The sequence below is a fragment of the Microtus pennsylvanicus genome, chromosome 13, assembly GCF_037038515.1.
Source record: "Microtus pennsylvanicus isolate mMicPen1 chromosome 13, mMicPen1.hap1, whole genome shotgun sequence".
NCBI lineage: Eukaryota > Metazoa > Chordata > Mammalia > Rodentia > Cricetidae > Microtus > Microtus pennsylvanicus.
In genome coordinates this window covers 45,135,462-45,156,458 of record NC_134591.1, presented here as the reverse complement: position 1 = coordinate 45,156,458, position 20,997 = coordinate 45,135,462, and the positions used below count along the sequence as shown (strand labels likewise).

At 45.7% G+C, this 20,997-nt stretch overlaps 1 protein-coding gene across 1 annotated transcript in view; it reads right to left on the bottom strand.

The window, feature by feature from the left end:
- Positions 1 to 20,104, bottom strand: part of LOC142833560 (calreticulin-like) — a 28,661-nt gene extending 8,557 nt beyond the window's left edge. The window contains exons 1-4 of the mRNA XM_075945093.1: positions 19,996 to 20,104; positions 6,285 to 6,386; positions 2,680 to 2,883; positions 235 to 329 (exon numbers count right to left, since the gene is read on the bottom strand). Of these exons, the coding sequence (XP_075801208.1) occupies positions 235 to 329; positions 2,680 to 2,883; positions 6,285 to 6,386; positions 19,996 to 20,104 (510 nt within the window). The remainder of the gene's footprint in view (positions 1 to 234; positions 330 to 2,679; positions 2,884 to 6,284; positions 6,387 to 19,995) is intronic.
- Between the last annotated feature and the right edge of the window lie 893 nt (positions 20,105 to 20,997).

Here is a 20,997-nt window from a genome sequence, read left to right as displayed (position 1 = left end):
GCTATTCCAGGGGACCTGGGTTCAACTCTCAGTACACGCATGCAGCTCCTAACAACCTATAACTCTAGTCCCAAGGGATCTGGCTTCCTATCCCGGTCTCTGTGGGTACCAGTCATGTATGTGGGACACAGACACATAGAGGCGAAATAACCATACATATAAAAATCAATAAAATTTTAAAAATGTAAAAATAAAATGTCTTGTTCTGAGCTGAAGACTAATCCACATACTCACCCTGCACTTGAGGGTCTTGTTGTTCTCGTGGTATTTCCCATGGTGATAAAAGATGACCTGTAGTCTGTTATTGCCAAAGCCACAGATGTCCGGGCCTGGAAATTAAACCCCAAAGTGTGATTTCACATCTATTTCAGGCAGCGTGCCCAGTCTGAGGCCAAGACCCAAAACAGATGCAGCCTGTGTCTCACTCGGTATTTCCAGAAAGAAACAGATGCCACACTCAGAGTCAGGATTATTTGAGAAGGATTTGATGAAAGGGATTCTTACAAAGCAGGAGGCGAGGCTTTGAGAGAAAAGGTACAGAGCTGCTCAGGGCAAGCAGCAGAAAGGGCAGGGCAGGGCAGCAAACCAGGGAGAAAGTGGGGGGCACAGTAGGAGAGACAGGCTTTCAGCTGAGAGATACACCTCAAAACTTCATCTAGTCTCCTGCCAGGACCCCATGGGCCAATCCCACAGGAAGCCCCTCTTAAGCCAGGAGTTTCCAGCACATCACTTAATTCTGACAAATTAAGCATTACCATCTCCATTTTAAATGAGCATGGCTCAGAAAAGTCAGGAGCCATTCCTACCTAGGAAGAAGAGCCTGAGACCTCTCAGACTTTGTGACAATTCTATTGAGAACTGGGTCAGAGCTGGGGAGCCCAGAGAGGGCTGAGACTTTCACGTTATCGCTCTCTACCCATAACTCACCAAGAACTTCTCAGCTTCACACACACGCACATACTGCACACACACATTTGTACATACAACACAGGCACACACAACACATGCTCACACTCATACACACATATCACAAAACACATATGCATACAACACACGCTCACATAACACAACACATGTTCAGACTCATACACACGTACCACACACACAACACATGTACATATAACACATGCACACACAACACAACACATGCTCACACTCATACATACGTACCACACACACAACACAACACATGCTCACACTCATACATACGTACCACACACACAACACATATACATACAACATACACAACACATACTCACACACATGTACCACACACAACGCGTACATACAACACACACACAACACAACACATGCTCATACTCATACACACATACCACACATACAACACGTATACATATAACACACACAACATAACTCAAATACACATACCACACAACAACACATGTACATACAGCACATGCATACACACCACAACATCCTCTTAAGAAGCAGCCAAGGCTCTTCACTGCTGAGCCATCTCTCCAGCCTGGCTCAATACTTTTGTAAGAATATAGATTTTATTCTGTTTTTAAAAAAACGTATTCAGTTGCCTGAAGGGAGAAGATGCAGACTTTATAGACAGACTGACTCAAATCCTGGTTTTCTACTTACCTCAAGCAAATTTCTTATTATTTCCTCATCTGCAAAATGGGGAGAGTGATACACAGTACAGATTCCGAATAAAATAGAAAGATACTGCAGTAGACACGCTTCTCACACCCTGAGTGCTACACTCTGCATGAGAGAAAGACTAGAAGCAGGTATGGGGGCTTGCGCCTATGATCTCAGCACTTGGGGGTGCTGAAGAAGGAGGATCACTGTGGATTTGAAGCCAATTTGGGCTACATATTGAGTCTGGAACTACAGAGTAAGACCTTGTAAGAGGGGGTGAGATTTCAGAAAGAAAAAGTATGCAGATTTTAAAGGGGGCAATGAAGCTGAAGAGGAGAATTTGAAAAAGGAAGAGTACTACGTGGGGAAAGGGAGGGGAGGGGAGTAGGGGAGAAGAGGGAAGGGATGTGGGGAGGAGGAGGGGAGGGGATGGGGAAGAAAGGCAAGTGCTAGCTGAGGCTGCCAGGGAAAGGAAGTATCTAAAGAGAATTAAGGGAATGTTAGTGCCTTCTGTCCAGCATAACCTCTCACTGACTTTGTACAAAAACATCCGGTTTAGTCTGCATTCTTCATCTGTGCTTCAGAGGCTGGAATGGTTGTTGTTTGCTGGCTTTTCAGTATCAACAGTTGAAGCTGGACTCAAGGTTGGAGCTAAAAGCTGGAGAGCCTCAAGAATGCCTAGTTACATATGTAGGCTACAAACGTCCCACTCTGGACGTTCACAGATGCTTACAGATGGTCATTTCCCTGACCCTGGCTGTAGTTCTCTCTGGGCAGAGCACAGTGCCTTGCAGTAGGTCTGTGCTCCTCTCTTTCCGAAAACTGGGCTGCGTCTCCGTGTGCTATAGACTTGCGGTACCGTGTACTTCCACACCGCTTTGGTCTATTTATATTAACATTTGGGCTTAGAGATGCCTTCTTTTCAGGTCTCTGGAGAGCCCTGCTGCACAGGGGATGTGGAGCTATCGAATTACAAGCTGTCTGTTTCAGGTCTAAGTCTTTTCAACCAGCCCAGGGGTTCTCACCCAAACCCCCAGGGGCCGAGAGCAGCTGTTCCAGGGAGCTTACCGAACATGATGTAATACTGGGACTCTGAGTGCATGTCTTCCTGGTTCAGTGTGGCAGGAAAGAGTTTCACATACCCACCGCCACAATCGATGCCTTGCTCGTGTTTTACTGAAAACTGAACCACCAAGGTCTCATTCACATTGCTGAATGGCTTAAACCGGGTGGAAAGGGCATAGAACTTGGCGTCTTCACTGGTCTGGAGACCTGGTAACAGAGAGAAAGAGCAGAGGCTTCAGGCTGAAATTCCCGCGAAAGTACCTAGAGAGACCCGGCACTGGACTTAACCAAGCTCTAGTATTTCCTCACACACTACGGTGTTCCAGGTGCAGTGCAAGGAGCTGTGTAATGTTATCTCATCTGAGCCTCCGGGCAGCCCTGAAAAGTGGGCTCTACGCCCATTTAATAAGTTAGGAGGCTGAGTCACGGGGAGGAGGCGTGAAGCTGCATGGCATGGAAGCGACCTCACTGGAATTTCAAGCCACGTTGATGCATTCCTCCGCACCGTGCTGTGGCTTGTTTTCTAGAGACATTTCAGCACCTTTCCGCAGCTTTATAAGTCAAGGCCCTGCCTTGCTGAGGACGGCTAGGCAGCAGAATAAGGTTCTGCTCTGTATAAGTGCTACAGTAGAAAGGAGCCCAGAATTACTCAGATAATAATTGTTACGGTAGCTCACTGAATATTTTAATCACCAAATAATTGAGCTTTTTTTTTTGTAAAAATTGTGTGTGCGCACATGTGTGTATGTGTGTGTATGTTGAATGCACACGTGTGCATGCTTCTGAATACACAGAGGCCAGAGGAAGATGCTGGTTGTTCTGCTCCATCACTCTCCACTTGTTCCTTTGAGACAGGGTCTCTCACTGAACCTGGAGTTGGCAGCCAGTAAGCCCCAGTGTTACTGCCCTGTTTCTGCCCCAACACCAGCACTGGGGTTCCAGGAGTACACAGCCATCCCAGCTTTTTATGTGGGTCCTGGGGATTGATTGATTGATTTTGTGTGTTTTGTCTGGATGTATATGCATCACATGTGTGTCATGCCTGCAGATGACAGAGGAGGGCAATGGATCCCATGGGACTGGAGTTCACAGATGGTCATGAGGTGCTATATGGGAGCTGGAAACCTGGGTCCTCTGGAAGAACGGCATGTGCTGTTCATATCTTGGCCACTGCTGACTCGTCTCCCCAGCCCTGATTCTAGGGATTTGAACTCGGGTCTTTATTCTTGTTCAGCATGCACTCTTAATGCAATGTCATCTCCCCAGCCCTTAACATTTAACTCTACAGAGGGTTTCTTCATTCACGCGTATTTAACCCTGACAATAACAACGTAAGGTGAGCTGTACCAATTTCTTCACTTTGTCATGAAGTCATTGAATTGGTTTCACATGACAGTGACCACCAATTCGTGGTAATGGCAGATCCTTTCAGTGAATAGCAGAACTGCCAGGGACCCCAGAGCTTTTCTAGGCTAAGCATATGAAGCAATCAAATAGGAAGTGCCTTGCTAAGGATCACACAACCACAAATGACAGACATGCAGAAATGCTCAATGAGTAAGTGAGTGAGTAATGAAGCTGGAGTTGGTAGCGTACGCCTGTAATCCCAACCCTTGAGAAGCGGAGGCAGGGAGATAGGCAGTCCAAACCCAACTTGAGCTATGTGAGACCCATTCTTCAAAATCAACAACAAGCTGGGTGATGGTGGCGCACGCCTTTAATCCCAGCAGTCGAGGCAGAGGCAGATGGATCTCTATGAGTTCGAGGCCAGCCTGGTCTATAGAGCTAGTTCCAGGATGGCAAGGCTACACAAAGAAACACTGACTCTAAAAACAAACAATCAACAACAATAAAACATGCTAAATTACAGGAAGGCACACAGAGTCTGATTCAGAAAAGCGCTCAAGCATTTCTTGTACACCGAGTTCTGTGGTAAACACCTTCACATCTGACACCATGCTGGGGGCTGTCTCATTTTGAAAAGGGGCTAGAAGAGCCAGGAAGGAAGGAATGGACAGAGGGCAGAAGACCACATCCTGAGGCTCTGCCCTGCCACACCCGGCTGTATAAACCAAACTGTGACCCCCGTGTCCTTCCAGACAACCAGAATCTAATGGACCACAGAGCATGGAATGCGGGAGGATCAGCCGAGAAGCCAAAGCGCAGACTGCCGGTGCTGGAGGACCAGACACAAGTGTCGCAGGAGATGCTCCATCTCCTGTTCTCTATCCTCTGAAAACGGTTTTCCAGAGAGGATTTAAACGAGATTTTAAAACGCTCAAGTCAGTTCATAATTCTCTCCTTTAATAAATATGAAAATGAGATTCATAACAGTAGCCAGATGGAGGGAGATGGGAAATCACTCCAGGGGATGATCAATGAACTCTATTTATAGAACAAAAGCTTTCTCAGACCAAGAACCCATGCCCGCAGTCCCTGTCTCGGAATTCGCCCTTCCTCTGCAACATTATTTGGCCCTTACGAAAGCTCTATCTGGTGAGCATGGCAGGGGAAGGTTATCTTCATCTAAAATCAACACTCTGAGGAGCAAGAAGACAAGCTTCCATTACTCAGCTAGTCAGCCATCCCAGGCCCATCTGCTCTCCTCTCCATCACCCAAAGCTGCTCTAGACAGAGCAACATTCAGGTCCCTAGTGGGGCTTTCTCGGGTTCCCAGTGCGGAATGCTACCTATAAAATTATAGGAGTTTGGGGGAGACAGTGCAGGTTAGTGGTGATGGACACAGTCCCTGGAGTCAGGGCGAGTCAAACCTCTCTCAGCTGTGTAACAGCCTCAGGCAACTATCAAAACCTCTTTGAGGAAGACAATAAAAACCGCTTTGCATATATTGTGTGTGCATATGCACATGTGTGTACACATGCTACAGCATGCATATGAAGGTCAGAGGACCTATTTGGAAAAATTAGTTCTGTCCTTCTACCATGTGAGTTCTAGGCATTGAACACACACAGGCCCTTAGACCTGGCGGCAAGTGTTCTTACCCACTAAGCAGTTTTGACAGTCCTATTTCACAATTTTATACTGATTATGTATTAAAATGTGAGGTTTGAGATATATTGAGTTAAATAAAATACATTGTTAAATTAAAAAAAAAAAGATGTTAGGAAGATGAATGGGATAATGTGTCCATTACCCAGTTCCAGGGCATAATACATTTTGTGGAAGGTCCATCCTTTTTTACTTTTGTTTTGGGGTGTCTCTCTCTCTCTCTCTCTCTCTCTCTCTCTCTCTCTCTCTCTCTCTCTCTGTGTGTGTGTGTGTGTGTGTGTGTGTGTGTGTGTGTGTGTGTGAGAGAGAGAGAGAGAGAGAGAGAGAGAGACAGATATCTTACTCTATAATCCAGGATGTCCTGGAACCTATCTTTTTTGCCCAAACTGGCTACAAACCCGTGGCTATCCTTCTGCCTCAACCTCCTGAGTATAGGATTATAGACACTCACTATCAAGTTCAGCTCCATGTACTCTTTTATTCTATTTTATTTTTTTAGGTAAGAGAAATAAATGAATTGTCAATCATGTATAAAAGTAACTGGGTAAAAGTCATACTTTTCCGAGCCCATCAATACGTTCCTGAATTCTAGTATTTACCTTTATCTCTTTCTTTATCTTGATAAAATTTCCCTGCGGTCAGCTGGAATTTACCGTAATCAGACTGGTGTTTGGATTGCACCCATCGTTTTGTCCATCCATCTACGGAATAAAGGAGAAAAAGAGAAAACATTCAAACGAATTCAGTTTTTGGTGCTAATTCAGCCCTAGGGAAGAATAAGAGTGTAACAGAGGGCGACTCAGAATATTCCGGAAGTTATGCTCGCTCACCACATAGTCCCTGAAGCTCACTATTCATGTCCTGTCATGAAGAGCTGCTCAGACGACAAGCAATTGAGCCACTTTTCCATCAGCACCTCATTCACGACAGTTACGTCTTGAAAATCGCCGTGGGAAGGTGTAGCCAGAGGGTATGAAACGTTTACTGAGCCCTCATTCGCTTTTATGCTTGGTAAAGTAAAATAATAAAACCTGCTTTCTAAGGAAGGAGACTCGCAAAACATTTCATACTTCCTGAATTAGCAAAGATGATCATGAACAGTCTCTACTTAGCCCTTTCTTGTTGCTTAAACTTTTTAGACTCTCTTGCAGATGTAAGATGCTGATGCATGTGTTTTGCTTCGGCATAGGTGGCATGCAGACAAAGAAGCATTCTTTTGAGGACCTGGCATTCCACCCAAACACTCACTGTCTTTCTGAGTTTTTGCCTCAGAGTTGCTGACTCCTACTTCCTGGGCCCAATCACAGTCCCAGAGACACAGAGCAATTTGGCAGCTTGAGATAGAGAGGTTTTGAGGGCGGCCTTTAGTTCACCTCCGCCTGCCTCGGAATGGAGTTTCTCAGTGCTCACTGCCTGATGGGTAAGGGCAATGCATTTCATCTTCCATGAAAACCTCACTTCAGCAGGCAGTCATCAGAAACACCAGGAGCTGGTGGTATCAGGTCCTCTACTAAAGGCCCAGGTCAGGTGACTCAATGGCTTCTCAGGAAACCCAGGGGCTTGGCTTGGCCTTTCTAATCTTTTATTTTATTTTTGGCAGGGTCTCATGTAATCCAGGCTCACTTTGAACTCCTGATCTTTATTATGTCTCTGCTTCCTAAGTACTGGGATTGCAAACTATAACACCACACTCGGTCACTCAGCTCGCTTGCTTGTGTTCTCTCTCTATATCTATGTGTGTGCATGCATGCAGGTGGTTGGGTAAGTGCACACTGAACATGTGTTTATTTATTGTCAGATGTCAACCTCAGGTGTTTTTACTGAGATACTGTCCTCCTTACTTTGAGACAGACTTTCTCACTGTAACCTGGGTCTTGCTGATTAGACTAGACTGGGAAGCCGTCAAGCCTCAGGCACCCTCTTGTCTCTGCCTCCTGGTGCTATGATACCAAGCACATGCCATCATGCCTGGCTTTTTATGTGGGCACTGAGGACTGAACTCAGGTCTTCATGAAGTATGGCAAGCACTTTGCTAACTGAGCATTCTACTGTACCCTGACCCTTTGGTGACAGGGTTTCACTATGTAGCCTTGGATGGTCTTAAACTCATAAAGATCCTCCTGTCTCAGATTCTTGGGTTCTGGGATTACAGGCACACAACCAGTACTATAAAGTGGGATATGGTATTACAAGCACACACTACCAGGACTATACAGTGGGAGTCTATTCAAAAAATGAGAGAGAGAGAGAGAGAGAGAGAGAGAGAGAGAGAGAGAGAGATCTCCAAAATACATTGCTATGGTATCATGCCTATTTTGAATAACAACACTTTAAAAAGAGCAGGAATCCAGCAGCTAAGAGCACCTGCTGTTCTTGCAGAGGACCTGGGTTCGATTCCCAGCACCCACATGGCAGCTCACAACTGTCTGTAACTCCAGTCCCAGGGGATCCAATGTCTTCTTCTGACCTCCACGGTTACCATATGCATGTGGTACAGAGACATACATGCAGGCAAAACACCCATACACATAAAATAAGTTAAAGGAGAAAGAAAGAAAAGAGTAGGTCCAAGATCAGTCTGATCTCTTTCTTAAAAGCAAAAATGCCATCTCTGTGTGAAGTGTCCTCTCTAAACTAAGGAAAGTTCTTGTCAAGGACAGAAAGCAGAAGCCATGGCAGTTTGTACACGCAGACCTTGTTACAGTAATCCTTAGCTTCTTGATCACCTCTATACCAATCTGCTTTTCGACTCCAGCCAAGCTCACCTCACCACAATTTACAACTTACTATTACTTTTCTAGTTCAGTGCATGTGACTGCTTGTTCAGCTTCTTCATTGATTCTCTATTTCTTTAGGAGGACTCCTGTATTAATATACTTAAAAATCTCATCTGCATTAACCTTTTAAAGATGCTTACACACTTAATGCATGTGCTGGTTAGTATGGTCAACTTGACACAAAGCAGAGTCACCTGGGAAGAGGGAACCTCAACTGAAGAATCTCCCATCAGACCTGTGGGCATGTCTGTGGGGCTTTTTCATGTTTAATAATAGATACAGGAAGACCCGGGCCACTGTGGGCACTGCCACCCCAAGCGGGTGATCTTGGGTTGTATAAGAAAGCAAGCTGAGCAAGCCATGGGGAATGAATCTGTAAGCATTCTTCATGGTCTCTGCTTCGGATTCCTGCCTTGGCTTCCTCCATGATTGACAGTGTAACCTATAAGCCAAATAAATGCTTTCCTCCAGCAGTTTTGGTTATGGTGAGTGTTCTAGAGGGAGAGCAATTCAAGGGTTTCTGTGTGGCCCTGGCTGTCCTGTAGTCCAGGCTGGCCTCGAACTCAGAGATCCACCTGCCACCCAAGTACTAAGATTACAGGCATGCTCTGCCACTGCCTGGATGGTCATGGTGTTTTATTTATAGCAACAGAAAGGAGGCTATGACAAGGATTACAAAAAAAGTACTTAGTAAGTACCTATGCTTTTTCCAATAATCTGTTGATTGAATTCTCAGATTGAGGGGGAAAATATCATTGAAAACAACTAAAATTAAAAGGGAGGCAGGGATGTTGCTCAGTAGCAGGGTATTCGTTTAGCATGACCCTGGCTTCATCCTCAGTTCCACACAGTGCCAAACAAACAGCAAATAAGATAAAAAATTCAGAAAAGGGAGAGATTAAAATTCTTCCTCCCCAACACTTCCCGAAGTCTTCCTGTCTTTCTCAATGTCTCAGTGTTTGACAGGTCTTGATGAACAATTATATTACCCCATTTTCATAGAGGGAGTTTATTTCTGAATGAAGTCATCGTGGCTTGGAAAACTTCACCCCATCTTCATAGACAATGCTGCTTCATTGTTTGCATTTTGCACCTAGGGTGCTAGCTAGTTTTATGCCAGCTTGACACAATTAGGGTCATCTGAGAGGGGAGAACCTTAATTGAGAAAATGCCTCCATAAGATTGGCTATAAGCAGACAAGCCTATAGGGCATTTTCTTAATTAGTCCCTGAAGTGGGAGGTTCCAGCCCATGGTGGGTGGTACCACCCCTGGCCTGGTGGTCTTGTGTTCTGAAAGAAAACTGGCTGGGCAAGCCATGAGGAGCAAGCCAGTAAGAAGCATCCATCTATAGCCTCAACATCAGCTCCTGCCTCCAGATTCCTCCCCTGCTTGAGTCCTTGTCCTGACTTCAGTCAGTGATGACCAGCGATGTGAACATGTCAGCCGAATAAACCCTTTTCTGCCCAAGCTGGTTTGGTCATGGTGTTCTATCACAGCTACAGTAACCCTAACTAGGACAGCTAGTAAGTGCTGTACTTAAGAGCTGATCCCAAAGCTGTCTGATTTTAAAGCCGTCTTTCCTCTGGAAGAGATAAAGAAAAGAGTTATGTAAAAAAAAAAAAGTACACTATAATAATAGCTACTAAAATAGATTTCAGAATGAATGGTATTTAAGAAATAAAAAATAGCTACTACTTAGCAGCCATATGTCAGGCATTGTGTTGAAAGCCGTGAACACGTTTTTTTCCCCTGTGTTCTTATAATAGCCCCGTGATGAATGTCCTAATTTTTTTCCCATTTAAGATGAAGAAAGAGAAACTCAGAATCTTGCTCAAGAGCCTAGTTTGTAAGAGAACAAAGCAGACTTGCATCCAGATCTTTGCAACACGGAGATCTGTGTGTGTAACCCCTAGACTATATAACTCCCCTTGAGGCCATGTATGTGAAAAGCCCTTTATAAGCTAAAAAGTGTGCAACAGAGATGAGGCAATCATGGCACTTTATAATTCGTGTGTAATTTGATTAATGTCTATCTAATCGCACCTGACACAAATAAGGAACTTCTCCTGGGGCTGGAAAGATGGCCAACAGTTGAGAGCACTTACTGCTCTTTACAGAGGACCCATGTTCGTCTCCCAGCACCCACACGGCGGTTTACAACCATTTATAACTGCAGTTCCAGAGAATCGGATGCCTCTTCTGACCTCTGAGGGCTCCTTTACACATGTGGTGCACATACATACCTACACTGACACACATACACAAGTACTAAAATAAATATTTCTAAAATAATAGCTTTTCCTTAGGAAAATAATGTCACATAATTAGTAAAGTCCCACGTTAATACATAATGCTTTTCTTCTTAATCTTTAATATCTTAAAATCAGAAAAGGCTCAGGCGAGAATGACTAACTGGTCATTTCTTCTACATATTGCAGATAGGGAAACTGAGGCCCAGAGACAAAAGTGACCTGTTTGTGGACACTTAGTTCTCAATTGCAGATCTGATACTAGAGTCACGTCTTCTGCAAATATTCATTGAACATTCACATTGAGCCAGGTACCTGACACACAGACAGGAGTCTGACTAGACCCTTTCCAAGACCAGTGAACCTCTGGGAGTTCATGAAGCCTGGTGGAAGAGACATTCCAGCCATCAACTGAACAGTAAACAGAAAAGTGAAGCAGCAAGTGGCTAGTATTTACAGAACACAGCACAGAGCAACGGAATTCTGCAAATCATAGGCTGCTCAGCACCAGAGAAAGCACAGCAACTGAAAAACCGAACCAGCGGAAAGATGAGGTGTGGGTGTTCCAAACAGAAAGGAACACATGAAAGCTCAGAGAGGGAGAGGATGCAGGAGAGACAGGAGAACAGTGTGTTAGCCAAGGTGCTAACTCAGAAAATCAAAATACCAAAACGAAACAAAACCTCTTCAAAGAAAGTATGTATACAATAATGTTTATCAAATAATAGATTGACTTAGGACCACAATAAATTAAAATAATAAAAAATTAATTTTTAAGCTTGTGAAATGGCTCGATGGATAAAGAAATAGCCACCAATCCTGATGCTCTGAGTTCAATTTTGGGATCCATAGGATGAACAAGAGAATTAACTTCTGCAAGCTACTCTCTGACCAGTACACACTTGCCATGCATACGCAGAACTCCCACAATAAACACGAATGTAATATAAGACAATGATTACTATTCTCTTTGAGTGAGTCTTGAGTAGTTCCTCCATTTATGTTGGAGGTGTTGGTCCCAAGCCGGCACTTTATCAACCAAGCATTCCCGGCCCTGGAATTTCCCATCCAGCATTTCCTAGGGAACAGATAGTCAAGTTTACTAAGAAAATGTGCGGGTCACATTTGGCACACACCTTTAATCCCAGCACTTGGGAGGCAGAGACAGGTGGATCTCTGTGAGTTCAAGGCCAGCCTGGTCTACAGAACGAGTTTCAGGACACTGGCCTCCACAGGGTTTGCACACATATATACATACACTTACAACACATAGATTAAAAAAATCTTTAAAAAAATGCTTTTTGTGGTTGCATAGCATTCTATCAGGGGACATGATTTGCCTGCTCAATTCTAGAGTTTTTTTGCATTAAAATTGTAAAGTTTTCATTTATATGTTCTGTTGAGATTAATATAGTTTAATTCTTAGGAGTTTGGGGCTGGAGAGATGGCTCAGAGGTTAAGAGCACTGGCTGCTCTTCCAGAGGTCCTGAGTTCAATTCCCAGCAACCACATGGTGGCTCACAACCATCTGTAATGAGATCTGGTGCCCTCCTCTGGCATGCGGGCATATATCGAGGCAGAATGTTGTGTACATAATAAATAAATAAATCTTTAAAAAAAATTCTTAGGAGTTTGACTAGAAGAAAGAAAGAATACAATTTATTTCTTCTAACTGATTTTTTTGGGGGGGGTATTTCGAGACAGGGTTTCTCTGTAGTTTTGGTGCTGGTCCCAGAACTAGCTCTTGTAGACCAGGCTGGCCTTGAACTCCCAGAGATCCGCCTGCCTCTGCCCCCCAAGTGCTGGGATTAAAGGTGTGCGCCACCACCGCCCGGCCTATCTGATTTTTTTTAAGCCTTGGAGAGAAAACTTTTTGGTGCAATAATGAAGTGGGTTTTTTGTTGTTATTTATTAAACATCCCCCCTTTCTGAGACAAGGTACTCTGACCTCCACATTCTTGCCAAGAACTTTATGCCAGTTAGATAGGGGATTCTGGCCTTGAAGTCACTGTGTAGCTGAGGATGACCTTGAATCTGATCCTTCTGCTTCTGCTTTCTAAGTTGGGTTTTATATGCTTTGGTGTTTGACCTGCACATATGTCTGTGTGAGGGTGCCAGATCCCTTGGAATAGGAGTTGCAGACAGTTGTGTGCTGCCATGTCTGTGCTGAGAATTGAACCCAGGTCCTCTGGAAGAGCAGTCAGTGCTCTTAACCCCTGAGCCATTTCTCCAGCTCCCTACTTTTGTTTTTAAATTACATTTAAAATCTCTCTCTCTCTCTCTCTCTCTCTCTCTCTCTCTCTCTCTCTCTCTCTCTCTCTGCATGTGAGTGTCTGTGTGTGTGCGTGCATGCACATGCATGCATGCCATCGTGTACATGTGGAGGACGGGGGGCAACTTGCAGGAGCTGGTTCTGTCCTTCCACCATGTGGCTCCTGGGGCTCAAGCTCAGGTGGTCAGCCTTGGTGGCAAGCTCTTTACCTGCAGAGCCATTTGGTCCCTACTTTTTGTTTCTTAGAATGCAACTTCTACTCTAAAGCATCTTTAGACTCTCAGAACTGCAAGGACATTCCAGAGAGTTCTGTGTGCCCTGCACACTGTCCCCACCGCCCACATTCCTGTGTTTAATCTGCCACAGCTAATGAGTTCCTGTTGAACCGCAAGGAGCTAAGAGCTGTATTTATTGGGATTTCCTTAGTTTTTAACTGACAGTTTTTTTCTGTTCTAGGGTGCCAGTCAGGAACCACACCACACTGAATCACTGTGCCTCAGTTGGCTCCTCTACGTATTAACCATCTCTCAGATTTTGCCTGTTTGATGACTTTCACTGGGAGGCACACGCAGACACTTGGTAGAATGTCCTTCAGGTAAGGTCTCTGATACTGCTCTTGAGAGTAGACAGGGGCTCTAGGTGCAGGGAAAGGAGATCAGAGGCCAAGTGTCATTGTTCTGTAGTCACTGTTGACGTGATGGTGTGGTGCTGGGCAAGCTCACTTAGTCAGCTCTGCACTGCTCAGGACTCCTGGCGTGGATGTTCTACCTGGGACTGTAATTCCAGGCTACAGTATTTATTTTGTCGCTCCAAGGTTTTTAACCTCAGATGTGCTTTCCTTTGGCTTCTGGCTCTCTGGAAAGCTCCCGCTATTTTCTTTTTTCACCATGTTCTTACTTTCTTGGAAGTATAAAAGGCTAAGTCTTGTATGTTCTCTTCCCTGGCCCTAGAAGTAACCATCTCTGTAAAGAGTGCTAGTTAGCGGCCAGCAAGTGGCAAATGGTATTATAAAGCCACAGTGTGAACACTGGGAATCACTTCAAAAAGTGTTTCATTCTGGGGTGTCTGTGTGTGTGTGTGTGTGTGTGTGTGTGTGTGTGTTATACTGGAGATTAATTCCAAGTCATTACACATGCCAGGCAAGTGCTTCGACCTTGAACTATATCTTCAACCTCAATTAATATTTTCTTTTTCCATGCTGGAGATTCAATACATGCAAACACTTATTGGAACTTAAAGAGAGAAAACTTTGAGGCAAATTACTCAGATGATTGGGATCACAACTGGTAAATGATGTGATATTTCCAAATTTTCAGTGCATACTATGCCATAACTTCTAATAAATGTGTGATCACTGAATCAGCTTTTTCTGAGCTTAAAGCAGTTGCCCACTGAAAGCCTGAATAAGTGTCAATGGTGTGGTGTACATATTTTAATTTTTCAAATTCTGCAGAGTGGAACACATCCATCTGCCAGATTTCATTCCTTTGCGTGCCCTTTGGTTGGTCCCTACAGGTAGTGGGGTTTCCATCCTTTACTCTATTTCATTTTAAATAAAATAATCAGACCAGAAAGATCACACTGAACAAGAAGAGAGACGGGAGCAGCTTCATCTTTTTTTTTGGTGCGTGCTTATGTATGTATGATGTATGTAGCCATGTATGTGCACACTACCTTCTGAAACAGGGTCTCCCACTGAACATAGGACTCATGAATTCAGCTAGGCAGACTGGCCAATGAGCTCCAGAGATGTGCCTGTCTCCTAACCATCCCTGCCTCTTGTGCTGGGGTTTACAGACACATGTTGCTGCATCCAGATTTACATTGTTTCTGGGGACCCAAACTCCAGTCCTCATGCAACAAGCGCCTTACGAACTGAGCAGACTATCCAGACTCTCTACCTTCGTCCTAGGGTTTGTGTTTCATTTGTTTGTTTTGTCATCTTGACATAAGCTAGTTTATCTGGGCAGAGGAACCTCAACTGAGAAAATGCCTCCATAAGTGTGACCTGCAGGCAAGCCAATGGGGCATTTTCTTAATTACGAATTGATGTGGGAGGGCCCAGCCCATGTGGGTGGTGCCACCCCTGGCCTGGTGGTCCTGGGGTGTTTGAGAAAGCAAACTGAGCAAGCCAGGAGTAGCAAGTCAGTTCGCAGCACCCCTCCACAACCTCTGCTACACTTCCTGCCTTAAGTCCCTGCCCTGCCTTCCTTCCAGTGATGGACTGGGATATTTAAGTGAAGATGGAACAAACCCTTTCCTCCCCTAGTTGCTTTTGGCCATGGCATTTTAGCGCAGCAACAGATATCTAACCAAGACAACTCTCTTTTTAAACAAATCTCCTCATTTCTTTCCTGTACTGACTCATTTGTTTATGAGACAATATGTACTGCACAATAAAAATAATCAAATCCCTTCCTTCGTGGAGTTTCTGTACTGATTGAAGGTAAAGACAACAAAGTTTAACAGAATAATGTAAAGCTACGATGTGCAATATAACAGCAGGGAAATTATAATTTTATGAAGAATACTAAACATGCTAAGGTACTGCTTGAGGTGGAGTGACCAGCCTCTGTGCTGAGCCGACACTCTGGAGAGCGTGAGGCACGTTCTAGGGGGGCCACAGCAGCAGAGCAACACAGAGGAGGAATCCGAATGGAGCAGGGCTTGTTATGGTCCAGCATACGTGGTTTCCAGGCTTTCTCTCCAAGATTCCGTTTTCACTGCAGCCATGAGGAAGTCAGGATGGCCAGCTCTGTCCTTGCAAACTCAGACAAGTGGGCCAGGGACAGGGCTTTGTTTCAGAGAACTTCCTTAGCATATGCAAGACTTCGGGTTTGATCCATCACACACACACACACACACACACACACACACACAGAGAGAGAGAGAGAGAGACAGAGAGAGACAGAGAGAGACAGAGAGAGACAGAGAGAGACAGAGACAGAGAGAGAGAGACAGAGAGAGAGAGAGACAGAGAGAGAGACAGAGAGAGAGAGACAGAGAGAGAGACAGAGAGAGAGAGAGAAAGAGAGAGAGACAGAGAGAGAGACAGAGAGAGAGACAGAGAGAGAGAGAGAGAGAGAGAGGTTTAAAATAAAAGGAAAAAATCAGTGAGGTTAATGAATTATGCAAGGTCACCCACCAAGCAAAAGGCAGAATCAGAACGTGAAGTCGCACACGTCCAAGGCCCCACTCTGGCCTCCCCATCCCTTCAGCCTCCAGAGAGATCCTCGCCATCCGTTTGTACTTGAGCTCTGGAAAAGGCCAGCTGGACCAGGTCCCTTTGGTTTGGGCATCTGTCCAGGGCAATTCTTTCCCCAAGCTCAGCATGTCCCAGTGTCCCTGATTCACAGATGGTCTCAATTGCTTATCAGTCGGAGGCCTGAGCAGCAGGGTGTTCCTCAGCCCCACTGGGCTGTCCCCAGTGTGTCTCTGCCAGCTGGGTACAAAGGCTCTTTGTGTCAGAATGTCTCTCCAGCCAAGTTTTCACAGACAAGTCTGAGAGCGAGCAGAATTAACATTCACACACACACACACACACACCTTGTAAGTCCCACACCATTCAGACACTCATTGGAATTCCAGCTTCTGTATCGTCACAATGGTGGCTGCTGTGGCCACTGGTTTTCGCTTCATATCTGTTGGTGCTGTTGATTCTCCCATTTGCTCTGTCAACCTTCCAGCCTATGGTAATGTGACAGTCCCTGGGAAAGTCCTGGGTTTCCACATGCTCCTGTTGGCCCAGAGGTCATTGGTATTATTGTGTGCTGGCCACCAGACACTTGGCAGCTCTCAACAGCAACTGCCAAATGCTTTATGAAGGAACAAGACCCAGGACTGACAAGAATCTCTGCCACTGGTGCATTGTGGAACTTTGGGAAAATGGCCTTACCTCACCAGGGCTCAATTTCCCCACCCATACATAGAAGGGTGCTGTGAGTTCAAGGTCAGCTTGGTTTACACAGCAGGACTAAGTAGAGAGACTTTGACAGAGAAAGAGAGAGAGAGAGAGAGAGAGAGAGAGAGAGAGAGAGAGAGAGAGAGGAGATTATAGATGCTGGAGGTTGATCAGAACATGTTCTGAGCCTATTATTGCTCTTAGTGGTGGTGATGCTTTTTAACACAGGATCTCACATAATTCAGTCTGACCTCAGACTTGCTTTATAGTGAGACTGGCTTTGAACTTCAGATCCTTCTGCCTCTGCCTCCCAAGTGCTGCTGGAATTACAGGCAAAGTTCAGTTTAGTCTAAATATATTTTGGAGATAGAACCTGTTAGACTTGCTGATAGAGGGAAAAAAAGAAAATTAAGGAGTAACGGATAATTCTCAGACTTAAAAAAATATATATCTAAACAACCCAGTGAGGGGATGGTCTGCTGAAGATGGAGAAGTGGAGCCCTGGAGGGACCTCAGCTGTGTTTTCATCATATGAATGAACTTCTGGGCGTCTGGTTTTTCATCAGTCTCTTCTGAATCGGAATAGAATCTTCTCAGTTCTGATCTTGGAACAGTATTGGTCCCTATAAGCAGGGGGCAGGCTTCAGAATTGGGAGACCTCATGAACCAGCCTCCTTCAACAGCAGAACCAGCCCCTCAGCATGCCTCTCTAACCTCTCTCCTTTGGGTGTAATTACATTTTGGATGGATTCTTATTAAGACAAGTGTTTAACCTCAATTAGTTTTTGGTCCTCTGATGGGAAGATTGTGCTGGCACTTTTTTCTTAGGGTATTATTGTTATTATTTTGCGTGTGTCAAAAACCCAGCCCTTTTGTTCTATAGTCCTACCCTGGGCACATCCCTAGGCAGCTCAGACTTTGAAGCACAGAAAGGAATCAGAGAGGCACACAGCTGGGGAGTGTGAGTGGTTGACACAGGAGAAGCAAAAGTGTCAAGGGACCCAGAGCCTGCAGGCAAGGCGTCTTGGAGAAGGGGCCGCCCGGCAGCCGCCTTCACTGTGCGGCAGAAGGGCCGCTTTACTTCGCTTTACAATCTTGGCCTCATCCAATCATTTTGGGGCTGGAGGTCAGAACCCAGTCCTCTCCTGACCCTGAGAAACATTTCAGAAACATTTATCCATAAAACCTGTGGGCGTGTCCCTCCTTCCACATTGGGCTGGTAGAGCTCAGACCCCAGGGATGTGCCTGCAGGCCCATGCATGTTCTCTTTGCCTCTGGCAGGAGGGATGAGAGTTTGAGTCCCAGCCACACCAAGTGGTCAGAGGCTGTGACCACACTGGGCTCACTGAAAAGTCAGTCAGGAAAGGGGGCCACCAACCTGTTCTTGGTGAACAGGTTCCCCACAGCAAGTCAGGGGTTGAGGGGCTTCTTGCCAACCACTGAACGCTTTTCCTGTCTTCTCCCCTGGATTCTGATCATCCCGCCCTGGGACTACCTCTGCTTTCCACCAAAATTCCATAGCCTCTTAGATGGCAGTCCATCTCTAGATTCAAATTTGGGCGCCCTCACAATCTTCTTTTCTTTGTCATTTTTTGGAATTGTGAGGCAATGTCTCACTTGCAGCCCAGACTGGTCTAAAACTCCATATAGCTCAGGTTGGCCTCCAACCCATGAGTATCCTCTGATTTTAGCCTTCTGAGTGCTGGGTCGGAATTATAGGTCTAAGAACCACCACACCTGCCTTTTAATTTAATTTTTATGTTTATAATCTAGATCTTGGTCTTTATCTAGGTCTTGCTAGTCTATCTGACTTGGCACTTGCTATGCAACCCAGTGCTGCGTGAGCCGCTCCTTCCAGCTCACAATCCCTCTTCATAGGTACGCCCCCTGTGTTTTTCCAAGACACAGGTCAGACCATTTCTCCTTGAGAAAGACCAGGCTTTGCAGCGCCCTGAGGTAGCCCTTCTCTCCTCCTCCCCTTCTCTGGCCTCATGTATCCTTGCCAGTCCCCTAACATGCCACTCTAGTTCTGTCCGTCTCAGTCCTGAGAAACTCTTATCCGTGCTTCAAAACACTTTGAATTTTGCCTTCTCCTTGAAGGCCCCACCCTGCTCCCCCAACCATGTCTATTCAGTCTGTCCTCTAAACTATCTCGTCACATTGCTATTCTCGATATGCTATTATCACAGATGAGGGAATAGAGCCTCAGAAAGCAGAAAGGGCTTGTCTTCGTTTTCAAGGTGGAATGTGAGCTGAAACCTCAAAGTCCTTATTCTTAGGCGAGTGCTTTGTTCACTATACTCTCCCCCAATCACACATTCAAACACACACAGGCACACAGAGCCTGAAAGAGTGTCACTGAGCCTTTGAGTAAGTGCACACACACACACACACACACACACACACTAACACACACGCACGCACACACACACTAACACACACACACACACACACACACACACACACACACACACACAACACTGGGGATGCAGCTCAGTTGGTGTAGCGCTTGCTAGCATGCTCCAAGCTGTGGCTTAGCTCTTCAGCATGGGGGACAAACTGGGAATGGCGACAAAGGCCTGAAATCTCTGCACCAAGGAGGCAGGGTGTGGAAGATTAAAAGTACAGCTACATAGGGAGCTGGAGGCCAGCCTGACCGTATCAAAGTAACAAAGGAACCCTATGTCATAAGCAAGTAGCCCTGCCCCAGTCCCCTGATGTTCCTGAGACATCCCAGGGCAATGAGATCCTCGGAGCGCTAGTCTTTCATATAGCGTGGGAAGTTTTGCTATCCTCACCTGCAGTGGCACTTTTACCCTGGGTTTTCTTGCTTCTGTTTTTCAGAAACAGCGTTGAGCATACCTACTAAGTGCAGAACCTTGCACGTCTTACCTTCTTTAACTCTCAGAATAACCTTGCAAGATCTATTTTGGCCTCTTATACTAGAGAAGGAATCCAAACACAGACCCAGGGCCACAGCAGGGTCTGAACTGGATTTGAACTGTGGCTCTTCTAGTTCTGAATGGTTTCCCAAGGGGAAAGTTAGCCTGACTTCCTCTGGAGCTGCTGAGTGAGAAGGAACAGGGATGCTCTGGTCCAGGACAACTTACCCCCATCTTCAAACTCCTCCCGGAAGTAGACTTGGCGGCGCTTCCCCTGAGCCCTCAAGGTGCAGGTGGTCAGCAGCAGCAGCAGAGGCAGCAGCGACAGACTCTTCATCTTCACAATCCTGCAGAAATGTCTCAGAGAGCTGTTTAACCCAGCCAAATGTATTGTGTATCTCTTACCTTGACCCTGGGGCTCAGGCTGACATCACCTGCTCCAGCACCTGGCTGCCTCCCATTCGTGGCCTCGGTCCGGCAATGAAGGCTGCAGCCAATGGTTGGGGACCACGACCTGGGAGTGCTGGAGGATCTCTGACTACATGTCAAGGGAACTACGGGGCAGGGTTCCCCAGAGTATGGGGAAGTGGCAGGACCAGCTGAGGCTAGTCTCTAGAGAGTCCTGTGGACCTGCTCAACTTTGGAATAGTTGGATTCAAAGTGTTCATAACATGATTCCTTACCTTACCCCTTCTTCCTTCCATCCACCTATTTTATCCATCATTCACCCACCTGCCCATCTATCCACCCACCCACCTATCATCCACTGGGCCAATGAAGAAACTATGGTAACAGTGTGATGCCTGTTTATTTGAACAAAAACATGCAAGGCCCACAGTGCCCACAGGAAGCACTAATCCAGGACAGGATCTCAAAGACTGTTGTCCTGAAGGAGGTGACGGTGGCTAAGCCAGAGAAGAAGAAAGGGATAGACCAGGGCAGGCAGGGCAGGAACAGGGGCAAAGAGAGGGAAAGACTTGTCAGTTAATCTTGCTTCTACACAACCACTGCTGTGCAGCCACTGCTACTTCCCCCATTGTGAGAAAAATGACTCTGAAGGGAGGGAAAGGCACCATCAATTGTTGGCTATTGTGCCACGTGCTGAGCACCAAACCAGGCCTTAACATGCATGGGATCATTCAACTGTCACACGTCTGCGTGACAACAGTGTTGTTATGCTCATTCTACAGACAGACAAACAGAGGCCCTGGGAGACAAGTGGCTTGCCAA